Raw genomic sequence first — 12,531 nt, forward strand, 5'->3', positions numbered from 1 at the left:
ATCTCCTTGATAATCAAGAACCTATCTATTTCAGTATTAAATGTACTCAGTGACCTGGACTCCACAGCCTTCTGTGAATTCCATAGATTCATCACTCTCTGGCTGAAGAAGTTTCCCCTTATCTCCATTCTAAAAGGTCTGCCCTTCACTCTAAGGCTGTCTGATGTCTGTGACCACCCAGCCCTGGAAACTCCCATCAATGGTGAGACAGCATTGGTGAAACTGCTGAAGTGGTGACTCTCTGTCCTTCTACCCTCCCTACTCCCAATACCATCTCGGGGGTGGGAGTGCAACTGGGAACATTACACAAATGTAAAAGCTGAGCTCTCTTTCTGTTCGCCAGTTCTGATGAAGGGTCAGGTTTTAAAGAAAGCACAAAGACAGGGCAAGGGTGCAGTGGAGAGAAAGATAGAAAAGGAGTTCTGTGAAGGATGTGAGATAACAAGGTGTAGAGCTGGATGAACACAGCAGGCCAAGCAGCATCAGAGGAGACGAAAGCTGATGTTTTGGGCCTAGACACTTCTTCAGAAAAACTGATGAAGGGTCTAGGCCTGAAACATCAGCTTCCCTGCTCCTCTGATGCTGCTTGGCCTGCTATGTTCATCCAGCTCTACACCTTGTTATCTCAGATTCTCCAGCATCGGCAGTTCCTATTATTTTTGTGAAGGATGGAAGAGCGCAGCTAAAAGCAGTGGTCATGGGACAAGTGAAGAAACCAAAGGTGGCATTTGATGAGCCATAAAATGGCAACAGTAGAATGATTCCCAGCACCTACTTCCCAAAGCAATGGTTCTGAACGGATATTACTAAGTTAAATATTGAGTATGTAAGGCTGTAAAAGGCCTTATCAACAAATGAAATGCTGTTCTTTGAGTGTCAGTTGAACTCCATTATCACAATGGCATCAAGGATAGAGAGGTTACAGTGTTTTAAAATGGCAGTCATTGACATGGTTGGAGCCATGCTTGTGGGCAGAATAGACAGCAGGTCACTGAATGATATGTTATTCTCTGAATTGTAATAACATAAGTACAACTACTTTGGAGTCTAACCTTTCCAAATAGTAAAACAAAGCAGACAGGAGAACCTGGGCTTCTAAACTTACCTGGTTTTGAGCTGTGATCCAGAGTGGGAGTACCCCATTATCCCACCACTGTGTCTTTCCTAACGTGAGCTTGTGCGGTAGTTTAACTAGGGTGGTGGTGTTGTAATACATATTGTGGACCACTCCGTGATCTTCAACCCATCGTCCTATGGAAAAGGAAGAATGTAGCTTCAAATTTATAAAGACTAGGATGTTCAACCAGCTAAATACTTTATAATGAAGCCATGAAGCACTCAAATATCACTTTAACATTGATCAATATTTGCAAACTGAGGTAACCCATGTCGCGTTTAAATTTGTGAATTTTAACAATCCTTTCGCCTTGTATCTTATGCTTGATAAAAATAAATAGAGCATGGAGCCTGAGGGAAAATAGAGCAAGAGACTGACAGGGTAAAGCTGTAGTAAGGAGTCAAAGAGAGTTAATCACCATGCTCTCCACCTTTAATGGAAGCCAACAAAGATTCATCGCGTCCAGAATAAGGGAGCTGAGAGTCCGGAGAGTTACAAGTACAGGGTGAGACAACAAGGTGTAGAGCTGGATGAACACAGCAGGCCAAGCAGCATCAGAGGAGCAGGAAGGCTGACGTTTCGGGCCTAGACCCTTCTTCAAGTACAGGGTGATCAGGTTTTCAAAAGCCAAAGACAACACATATTGTCAGTCATTCATAAAGGTAATTACACCATTTCAAGGCAGCTTCCCACAACAGCATATGTGTCAACAGTGCCGCTTTTATATTTTGCAATATTTTAGTTTCTTAATAGAAAAGTTTAACATCAAATAAACTTGACAATAAGGACTATTGTTTTACACTAGCTGATTCTAAGTTTTCATACTTACCTTTAATTAATCAGACTGTACGTTCTCAGTGTGGGATACGGGCTCTGCCATTCGTTACTGCTGTCATCTTCCAACTATCATGCTATTTAAGAAGTGGCCTTTCCAGCCATCACCGCTCTCCCTTCTCATTGTGAGTTGGTGTGTGTGTTTAAACATGGCCTTTAAACGCACACTCTGTCTGATGCAATTTCACTAGATCGGTAAACCAGTCACCATCTCCATGTTCATGTATGCCTGGTGCTGCTCCTGGCATGTCCTCCTCACTCTTCACTGAACCAGGATCGATCCCCTGGCTTGGATGGAAATGTTAGAATCTTGAGCCATGAGTCCACTACTGCCAATGGCCCATAGCACCTCATGAATGCCCAATCTTGACCTGCTGGATCAATTTGAAGTCTATCCCATTCAGCACAGCGACAGAGCCACACAGTGGAAGGTATTCTCAATGAGAAGATGATACTCTGTCTCTACACTCATTGGCCCACTCAACCACCTAGTCTAGCAGCTGTGCCCTTTAGGACTTGATCTGCTTGGTCAGTAATGCCGCTGCCAACCCACTGACTGGCATTTACGTTCACATGCAGAGTACATTTGCCACCTCAATGCTGGATCCAAATGGTATTCAATATGGAAGAACACTTCCATCAGTCAAGAAGGGGGTGTAAGTGGTAATCAGCAATGTCACTGATTTATTACCCATCAGGTGGTTGAATGGCAATCATATTATGATGTGGCCTGGAATCATATGGTCACATCAGGACAGCAGATATCCTTCTCAGATTATCAATTACAATAATCAACAGTGGTAATATAAAAGTCATTGAGTTATACAGAGGGGAAACAGACCCTTTGGTCCAACTCATTCGTGCCAACCAGCTACTCTAAACTGATCTAGTCCCATTTGCCAGCAATTGGCGCATATCCCTCTCAACGCTTTCTATTCAAAACCCATCCAGATGCCTTTTAAATGTTGTAATTCTACCAGCCTCTACCACTTCCTCTGGCAGCTCATTCCATACACACACCATCCTCTGCATGAAAAATTTGCCCCTTAGGTCCCTTTTAAATCTTTCCCCTCTCACCTTAAACCTATGCCCCCTAGTTTTGAAACTATTTGAGCTATTAACTGGGAGCTAATGCATGTCAGTAAGAAGACCTTCCGAACAAGGGTCCAGACCCGAAATGTCAGCCTTCCTGCTCCTCTGATGCTACCTGGCCTGCTGTGTTCATCCAGCTCTACACCTTGTTATCTCACATCCTCGTTAATCTTTTTTGTACCTTTTCAAGTCCATGTCCTTGATAGCACTATGGATGAGTTTACTGCTGATCGAGAGGAGACTAATGGAATGGTAATTAGCCGAATTAGATTTCTCCTGTTTGTGTACAGGACATACCAGGGTAATTTTCCACAATACTGGGGAGATGCCAGTGTTGTAAATATACTGGAAGAGCTTGACTAGAGGAGTGGCAAATTCTGGGGCACACATCTTCAACCTTGCTATTACACTAGCTCTCCATTCCAGATTTTTATTCAATACAAATTTTACCATCTGCCATGGTGAGATTTGAACCTGTATCCCTAGAATGTGAACCTGTGTTCCGGATTGCTAGTTCAGTGACATTACCACCACATCATTGCCTTCGCCTGGCAGTATACATGCATGTGCAATACTCCACTTAGTGGAGTCTTAGTTAATAATTATTGATAAGCGTCTCTGAAGAATGGTCTCAGCATTGCAGTTTTAATGAAACCGTACATACAGAACACAGGGATATTCACTTGATATTTTTGAAGCAGATATAGTTTTAAATTCTAGCTTCTGTCAGCAGGTTGAGAAACATGTATTGATTGTGTCTACTTAAAAGTGTGAAAGTGAACCCAAAAAGCCTGTGATGAACTAAAATGGACACAAATTAGGTGATCCACAATGTGGATCAGCTTTGTTAATCACAACAAATGAACAGCTGATGAACAAACAAGTACATTTTGATTCCCTCTGGACAGGGTATACACTGTGATATGTTTTTAATGGCACATACTACAACCTCCTTCATTGCTCTGATATTAGATGGGACTGAAGACCAGGCAGACTGCTGGAGAAACACACAGCCAGGTTCAACCCTATATGAAGCAAGGAGAAGTGTCTGTTGGGAGACTGTGCCCTATTTGTCTTCTAAATTAGCTGCAGGCTGCAACTTCCAAATATTAGCTGCATAGCCTCCACCCTTTGCAAAAGTTACCAGTATCTGGGTGTGCTTCAGGCAGAACTCATCCAATTTGCTCCTGTTGCCATTTCATTTCTGTACATGCAGCAGTCATATGCCTGGGAGAGTAGGGAGTTGAATTCTTAGTCATCTAAGAGTTCACACTGAGCCAAACTGTTTCGAAGTGGAGTTTAAGAATACCTCAGAAGTGCAAGTTGAGCGTTCTCATTCTTCTTTGGTCATGCTTTCATTGCCTATACTGCTCTTTCAGCTTTATTGTTGGTTCAAGGGTATGGTGGGGAATTGACAGAACTGACAAATCCAAACAATAAGTCAAATTTCTAAATACCTGTTCCCAAAATGTCACATTGTCTGATATTCCAGGGACTGAGACTCTGTGATGTGAAAGTCTCCCTCACTGTTTTGTATGTGTAACTATTCAAATTACTTGGCATCTATCCATCTAGGAGCAGCAGCCCCTAACATTCATGAACATTTTGCCTGTGTTCAAAGAGGTCCGTCCCAAGATGTTCTCACAGCCTGAATGGAAAGGAAGCTGTCATTAATGGTTTTTTCATTGCTTGATGATGAATAGCACAAATAATGTTGTTCTATATCATCTCTTCCAATGATCATTAGAAAACCTGCAAACGACAAAATGTACCACTCTGCCTGGAGATTTTGAGACACTCAGACATCCTTTGTGCTGTTGCTGCAGTGTATTGATATGGTTTAATTTATCGTTACAGGTATCTAAGTACAATGAAAAGCTTTGTTTACGAGAGTGTAGAGCATAGTAAGCAAGGACATACAGATCGGGGGTGGAAAATAAACAGAGGCGTACAGGTTACATCACACAGGGCAGGCACTGGACAAGGTCAGTATATTGTGTGGCATTGTATCTGCCCTTTGAAGCCAGTACTCTGTGACCTGGCCATTCTTCATCAAATTTCTGTGCAGCTCTGCTTTCATTTAGTTGCTGAGTAGTTCTGCTGATAAAATTGAAGTTTTTATTGATGTGAAGCTTTCTACTTCTTCAACAAAAAGACTACTTCACTCATTTTGAGCCTTGCCACAGGGACATAAGACGATGCATCTGCTTGATTATGCAGCTTACCCAGAACACACTCTGTCTTTGCACAAACGCTCATTCGCCTCAGCCCAAAGCATTACAATCACGATGGCTTTTGCTCACTGTTTAGAATTGTGCAACAAACAGTTTATGGCTTGGATATAGTAGAAACTGCAGATGCTGGAGAATTTGAGACAACAAGGTGTGGAGCTGGATGAACACAGCAGGCCAAGCAGCAGCAAAGGAGCAGGAAAGCTGACATTTCAGGTCTGCACCCTCCTTCAGAAATGGGGCTGGGGCAGGGGCAGGAGCAGAGGCAGGGGAAGGGAATTCTGAAATAAATAACAGAGAGAGGGAGAGGCGGATGGAAGATGGATAAAGGAGTAGATAGGTGGAGAGGAGATGGTCAGGTCAAGGAGACGGGGATGGAGCCAGTAAAGGTGGGGAGTGAGGATGGGGTTGGTCAGCCAAGGGAAGACGGATGCGTCAAGGAGGCGGACATAGGGTTTGAGGTGAGTGGAGGGGATAGGTGGGAGAAAAAACGGACAGGTTAGGGAGGCGGGGACGAGCTGGGTGGTCGTGGCGGGGGAGGAGAGATTTTGAAGCTTGTGAAATCCACATTGACACCATTGGGCTGCGGGGTTCCCAAGTGAAATTTGAGTTGCTGTTCCTGTAACCTTTGGGTGGCATCGATGTGGCACTGCAGGAGGCCCAGGATGGACATGTCGTCCAAGGAGTGAGAGGGGGAGTTGAAGTGGTTCATGACTGGGAGGTGCAGTTGTTTGTCGCGTACTGACTGTAAATGGTCTACCTTCCACTTCAACAATGCCTCCACTTCTTGGAAATTTCTGTCTGCTCATTCTTGCTGTGTCATGTGACCTAAACGTGGACATTCTTTGTCCAGCACATCTACGTACGTGGGCTAGAATTTCATGAAGCTGGGGAGGAGCAGCCTAAAGTCACCATCAAAATTGGTGGCACTGCTCCCCAACACCCCCACCCCTCCCCCTCTCCCACAACTAGCACCAACAGAATCTCCAAGAGTTTTGAGGTTAACGTGTGTCTAAATCACGGAAGGAATCCTGGAGCCAAGGCGTACCAGCTTCTTGGACCCATCATTTATGAGTAAACAAAGCAAAGAGCAGTGCATTAGGCCTTTGACTTAGAAAGTCAGAGATTGAGTTGACTTTCTTTTGATTGGGGGAAACACCCAGAGCTCGAGAAAAGCTTTAGGGGTGTCAGTTTGGGTAGTTCTGTAATAATCTTGGCTGAAGCTGGTTGTGTAAGACTGTAGCTCATAATGATGGGTGATAGCTTGATCCTGTCCAGAAACAGGTTATCTCATTGTCAACAGTTTAGTTTTCAAGTTCCAGCTCAGAAGTGTCTGGTCAAAAGGCTGAAGGTATTATTGAAAGCTGAGAAATTCTAAGTTCCGCTGTATGAAGATTCAAGGAAGCATATCGGATTCTCAAGACTGGGAATTGAAGGCCAGATAAACCAAGCCCAATAGATGTGACAAAGCGAAATCTCTCTTGCGTGTTGTAAAGGAGCACCATTGGGATAAATGGGACTGTATTTTACCATGTGTTTCATAACCTTTAACGCATGTTCTTTATAAATTAGTTCATTCCATTTTATCTTCATTCAATTTTGAGTACTTTTTTAATGTTGAAACTAAATCTTCTAACCTGTGTTTCGGTGACAGACCAGCTAATTAAAACTGAGCAAAAAGTAACAAAATAGGATCTAACAAGTCAGATTTCAGTTTGGGATCTGATTTGTCCAGTAATAATATCTACTGGGATTGTAACAGTGGTTGACTAGCACAGTGACATTGGCACAAAGCAACCATCTTCCTACAAGCGCTGCCATCTTGGATTCATTTGAGGAGAGCCAGGAGGTAGCTTGGTTTCCACCATCCACCCTTCAGCCTAATCATGTGACTTCACTATGACAGGGAGGGTAAGGCTATTAAAAGTCATCCAAAGGATAGCAGAAGGTTGGAGCATTCTTTCACAAAGAGGAACTGATGCTGGATCAATTGTTCATTTTAAACCGAAGACTGTTATCTCATTATCCGAAGGTATTAGAGGATACAGGGGGGAAAAAATGGAAAATGTATTAGATCACAAGTCAATTTTAAAGAAAGCAGAATGAGTTTGATGCACAGATCCTGTGTCTTATTTTCCTAATGTTTCACATTAAAACTCAAAGATATTTGTTTTTAATTCAAAAGACACAAAAACCCTTGATGAACTGAGATGAATGTCTTTTTTTTTCCCAAGGCAATGACAAAATGGTTCCAGGTGACAAGTGGGGAGCATTGCTTAGTTATTTAGAATTGTAGAATCTAGATAATGTGCAAACAGGCCGTCTGGTCCATACCGAGCTTCCAAACAGCATCCCACCCACCCCTATCCCCCTACTGTATAAACCATTCCCCATGGCCAATCCACCCAACCTGCATATCATTGGACTGTGGGAGGAAACTGGAGCATGCAGAGGAGATGTGGGAAGAATGTGCAAACTCCACACAGACTGTCGCCTGAGGGTGGAATTGAAACCAGGTTCTTGGTGCTGTGAGCCAGCGGTGCTAACCAATAAGCCACCATGCCATCCCATTTGTGGAGTCCGCACAGATAAAAGATGCTCAACTGGCAGCCTTTAGGTTTATATGCATATTATGAAATTACAAGTGCTGAAAATGTGACATGAAAAATACACTACGGGGCCATCTGCATCTGAAAACATCGGTGAGAGTCAAGTGTGATTCTATTCTGAAAACTAGAAACTAGAGAGATTGGACTAAACAAAGTAACAACTGTAACAGGGTAAGAAGTTAAATCCGATATTCAGTGACAACATTTCCTTCCAATCGAATGATTTAGATCTTATGTGTCTCTGGTTCATGTGAAAAGTAAATGCTGACAGATCACTCTTGCAAGACAAGCTGATAAAACTGGCCCTTCAACCCCAGTTTACTGCTTGGTGATCAAGGGTCACCAACAAGATAACTGTTCATATAAATTAAGTTGTAGCATTAGTTCTTGTTCGTATTTTCCTCAGAGTGTATCTAAAATGACCTGAAGTCATTTGTTTCTTCACCATTAACACATTTTAGCAGTAACATGTACCATCTTCAGAACTCAAAGCAACAACTGGCCAGGGCTAGCTCAGCAGTCTGTCAAACTACGCTCTTCCATGACCAGGAGGAGCATAGTCAGCAGGTACATGGGAGCACCTTTATCTCTGAGAACGTGCCATTCTGACTTGGACTATATAACGTCACTGGCCACAGTCCTCAAACTCTCAACCTAATAGTATTGTGTCAGTAATGGCAGCAGGTTCCCTTTTCAAAGATAAGACAGGCTGCTCATTAAAATCATCCAGCTCCGCGCTTTGTTGTCTCTTTGCTCATTAAATGCTACGCTTGCCACTGTTAAGTGAGTTAGCTAAAACAATTATATATAGAATGGTTCAAAGGGAGCTACACAGTTTGTATAAAATAATTAAACGGTTAAAGTTACTATATTACCGTAAACATATGCTATTATATTCATTTAAATATTAACATAAGCTTCTCACTGCAAGTCTGAAACATTGAAAATTGTTTACAACGAGGGGGACCAAACAGAGTTTAAAGCTCCCCTTTTCCACACATTTGACTCAGACAGAAGACAGACACTACATGGTCACTTTGCCTCTCTCTGACATGTTGAGTTAATTGCCTGAATAGGATTAATTCTTGTTACACTCGCCACCAATCTAATATAGCTCTGGATTATAAACACTTCCCTTCTGACTAAAGCCTTGTTACAGTCCCAGAGACTGTATTTAAAAAGTGAGCCCAAGTGAAGAACTTGCAAACAAGCTTTCAGTTCTTGCAACTTCTGCTTTAGTGTGAATCAGAATGAATGTCAATTACATGTGAATTGACAGGGCTGGTGATATTCAAGTAAAAGGAAAGCAACAGTTGATCTTTAAATGCTTGATTATGGACACAAAACAAGGAAATGCTATTGGCTAGGTGTATTCTCTATTAATCCCCAGGGTGCATGGGAGAGAATTCCACACTGTTCTCCTCTTTCTCAGGCAGGAGGTGGGTCAAAGCGAATGTTTGTGGACAGTGATCATTTTCTCATAAAGGCTGGGGTTGGTTATGGGAAATGTGTAAGGAGCAGCCCAGAGTAAGAATAATAAACTAGGGCAAAACCCAGTTTCACGATGGTGAGAATGGACCTGGCCGAGGTCAAGGGTTGGCAGGCAACACAATATCGATATCTGCCTTTCGTGGAGAAGGGAGATTAGGCACAGACAAAATACACTCATACGAAGTGGAAAAGTAGGGCAACCAAATCAAAAAGCCCCTCCCCACGCCCACCCCGGACAGTGAAAGTGACAGGGCAGAATTTTGTGTTTCAATACCAAATTCTTTGCATACTAGAGGATTTAAAATGTTCTAAACCAGTTGCCCAAAGATGAATTTAGGATAACGGATTGGCATGGAGAAGTTGGGCTGAACGGTCTCTTTCTGAGTGGTACAATTCTATGAGCCTAGCAGCTACAGGCCTGTCAACATAAACTTAGCAGTGAAGAACCTTTCAGAAACGATAATTTGTGACGAGTTTAGCAACCACTTGGGCAAATGCAAGTTAATTAAAGAATGCCAACTTGCATTTCTTGGGCAACAACCAGATTTGGCCAGCTTGCTGGAGTTTGTTGATGAGGTTTATGAGGATCAAGCCGTTGACATGGTTTACACGGACTTCTGGAAGATATTTGATAAGCACGTAAGTAAATTTATAAATCTCACGTAACAAAAATGGCAGTGGCATGGATGTTGAGATTGGCTGTGTGACAGGAAACAGAGTGTAGGGGTCAATATATTTGTTTTGAACTGGAGGAAGGTTTGTAGTGGTTCCCAGGGACTGTTGATGGGATATTTTCTCTTCCTGATATCGAAGAATGACCTAGACCTTGGGTGCACATGGCACAATTTCAAAATTCAATTTAAACATACAACTGGGAAGCATTGTGAACTGTGAGAAGGGTGGTGTAGAACTTTAGAAGGATATAAACATATTGGTGGAGAGAGCAGGCAAGTGGCAGATTAAATTTAATGTAGAGAAGTGTGAATTGACTCATTTTAGTCAAACATGATGAGACAACATAAAATAAAGAGTATAGTTCTAATCAGCGTGTGGGAGGAGAATCTGGATATTTATGTCCATAAATCAATGACGGTGACCGAACAGAGTAGAAGTAGTTAATAAAGCATACAGTTCCCTGAGCCTCTTTAATTAATGTGATGTAGAGAATAGAAGCAAGGGAGTTACATTAAACTCACATAAAACACTGCACCAATCTCACCAAGATTATTGTGCTCAGCTGACAGCCTCACTTCAGGGAAGATGTGATGTTGACTGAAAGATTGTGGAAAACAATGATGTAAATGATCCCAGAGATGAGCAACGTGATTTACATATGAACACTGGGAAAAGTTGGGATTTGTTTTTTCTTGGAGAAGAGATGTTTGAGGGGAGTCTGTGCTAGGTAGGTGAGGCAAGGCTATTCCCATTGTGTAAGGCCCAGGAAAGAAGAGGGCACATGGATTTAAAGTGATTAGCAAAAGAAGGAATGACAGCAGGAGGAGATACACTTTCACGCAGCAAGGAGCTGGACCTGAGACACACTGGCTGATAGAGAGGAGCCTCATGACTAGTGACACATTTAATTTTGCCCACAAGGTATTTATATAACACTTCAGGACTCAACAACTGCTTGCTGCTGACCATTTTGTCTGCTCTAACCTTTACAAGTCCTCCTTCCCGTTACTTACTAACAGCTTGTTGAAAATGTACCTTATTTTTCAACACATAGAACAGTACAGCGCAGGAACGGGCCCTTCAGCCCACAACGTTGTGCCGAACATGGGGCCAAATTAATCTAATCCCTTCTGCCCGCCCTTGGTCCATATCCCTTCATTGCTTGCACATTCATGTGCTCATCTGAAAGTATCTTAAACTCCCCTAACATATCTGCCTCCACCACCACCGACCACATCCTGCATCTGTATTCATTCACGCACCGAACAGGAAGTTGCAAGGTTAGTAAGTTACACAGTTTGAAGATTTGCTTTGTTGCCTTACCTGTGATAGTTGTGAAATGTGAAGGCGATGTCATGGTGACAAAAGGTGGATTAATATATTTTGCCTTCACTCCCTTTGCAACTAGATAGTCCAAGTGTGGTGTCTCCACATCCTGGTCGTAATCCCAACGAAACCCATCAAAAGAGATCAACAGGAGTTTATTTGCTTTCTGATGTTTCTCATTGTGCTGGATTGGCGCACAGGCCACTGCAGCTACCAGTGAAAAGAAGATTAACGGCTTCATAGCAAATCAATTGACACACAGGATAGAGACTGATAAGGCTAGAGATGTTAAACATCTGAAAGAGAAGGAAAGATTGCAGCGTGAGCCTTTAATCAGAACTGTTTCAAACTGGATTGCTTCAGACAATCCTCTATCTTGCTGCAAAAGTCCAAAGATCAGGTCTAGTATCGCATGCTGTTTCAACATCTTTCACTGATAATTATTGTGAGAAGTAATAGTCTGTTATAAACAGGTTGTTAGGTTAATAGATAGACGTGTGCATCCATTCCAGGAAAGTGATTGGCCAAGGAAAAGGCAATCTGAGTCACGAAGAACTCAAACTACAACAATAGACTGAACAGATCAGGGAGAACATCAGCTTTGCTGCATTCCTTCAATAGACAATATACAGCTACCTAATGCTTAAAGATGACTCCTGTGATATGTGCATATTTTTCCATGGAATGCCTTCTTAATAAAGGCAAAGGGGGAACTTCATAACCACCAAAAACATACACATGCAGCTGGCTCGGACATTGATCAGTGAGGAACACTGAGGTGGCAGCAGCCTTGCTGATTCAGAATATCCCAGCAGGAATAAACAGGATCAAGCTGTTAATGGATATAGCCATATCAGACAGGAGCTCACTTGCATATCCGTCAACATGGTCTACTGTATCCACTGCTCCCGGTGTGGCCTCCTCTACATCGGTGAGACGAAGCCTAGACTCAGAGATTATTTTGTAGAGCATCTGCACTCTCTACATGACAAATGACAACACCTTCCGGTTGCCAACCATTTTAACTCCCCCTCCTACTCCCTGGGTGACAAGTCCATCCCGGGCCTCCTCCAGTGTCACAATGACATCACCCGCAAACTGGAGGAGCAGCACCTCATATTCTGCCTCGGAACTCTACAGCCCAATGGCCTAAACA

At 42.7% G+C, this 12,531-nt stretch overlaps 1 protein-coding gene across 1 annotated transcript in view; it reads right to left on the reverse strand.

Annotated features, from left to right (window-relative positions):
* The window catches only part of zgc:153896 (uncharacterized protein LOC569930 homolog), a 28,278-nt gene extending 16,529 nt beyond the window's left edge, over positions 1 to 11,749 (reverse strand). Inside the window, exons 1-2 of the mRNA XM_048552491.2 lie at positions 11,373 to 11,749; positions 1,106 to 1,251 (exon numbers count right to left, since the gene is read on the reverse strand). Coding sequence (XP_048408448.1) covers positions 1,106 to 1,251; positions 11,373 to 11,616 — 390 coding nt within the window. The 5' untranslated portion in view covers positions 11,617 to 11,749. The remainder of the gene's footprint in view (positions 1 to 1,105; positions 1,252 to 11,372) is intronic.
* Positions 11,750 to 12,531: the final 782 nt, after the last annotated feature.

Source organism: Stegostoma tigrinum, chromosome 23 (genome assembly GCF_030684315.1).
Source record: "Stegostoma tigrinum isolate sSteTig4 chromosome 23, sSteTig4.hap1, whole genome shotgun sequence".
Classification (NCBI taxonomy): domain Eukaryota; kingdom Metazoa; phylum Chordata; class Chondrichthyes; order Orectolobiformes; family Stegostomatidae; genus Stegostoma; species Stegostoma tigrinum.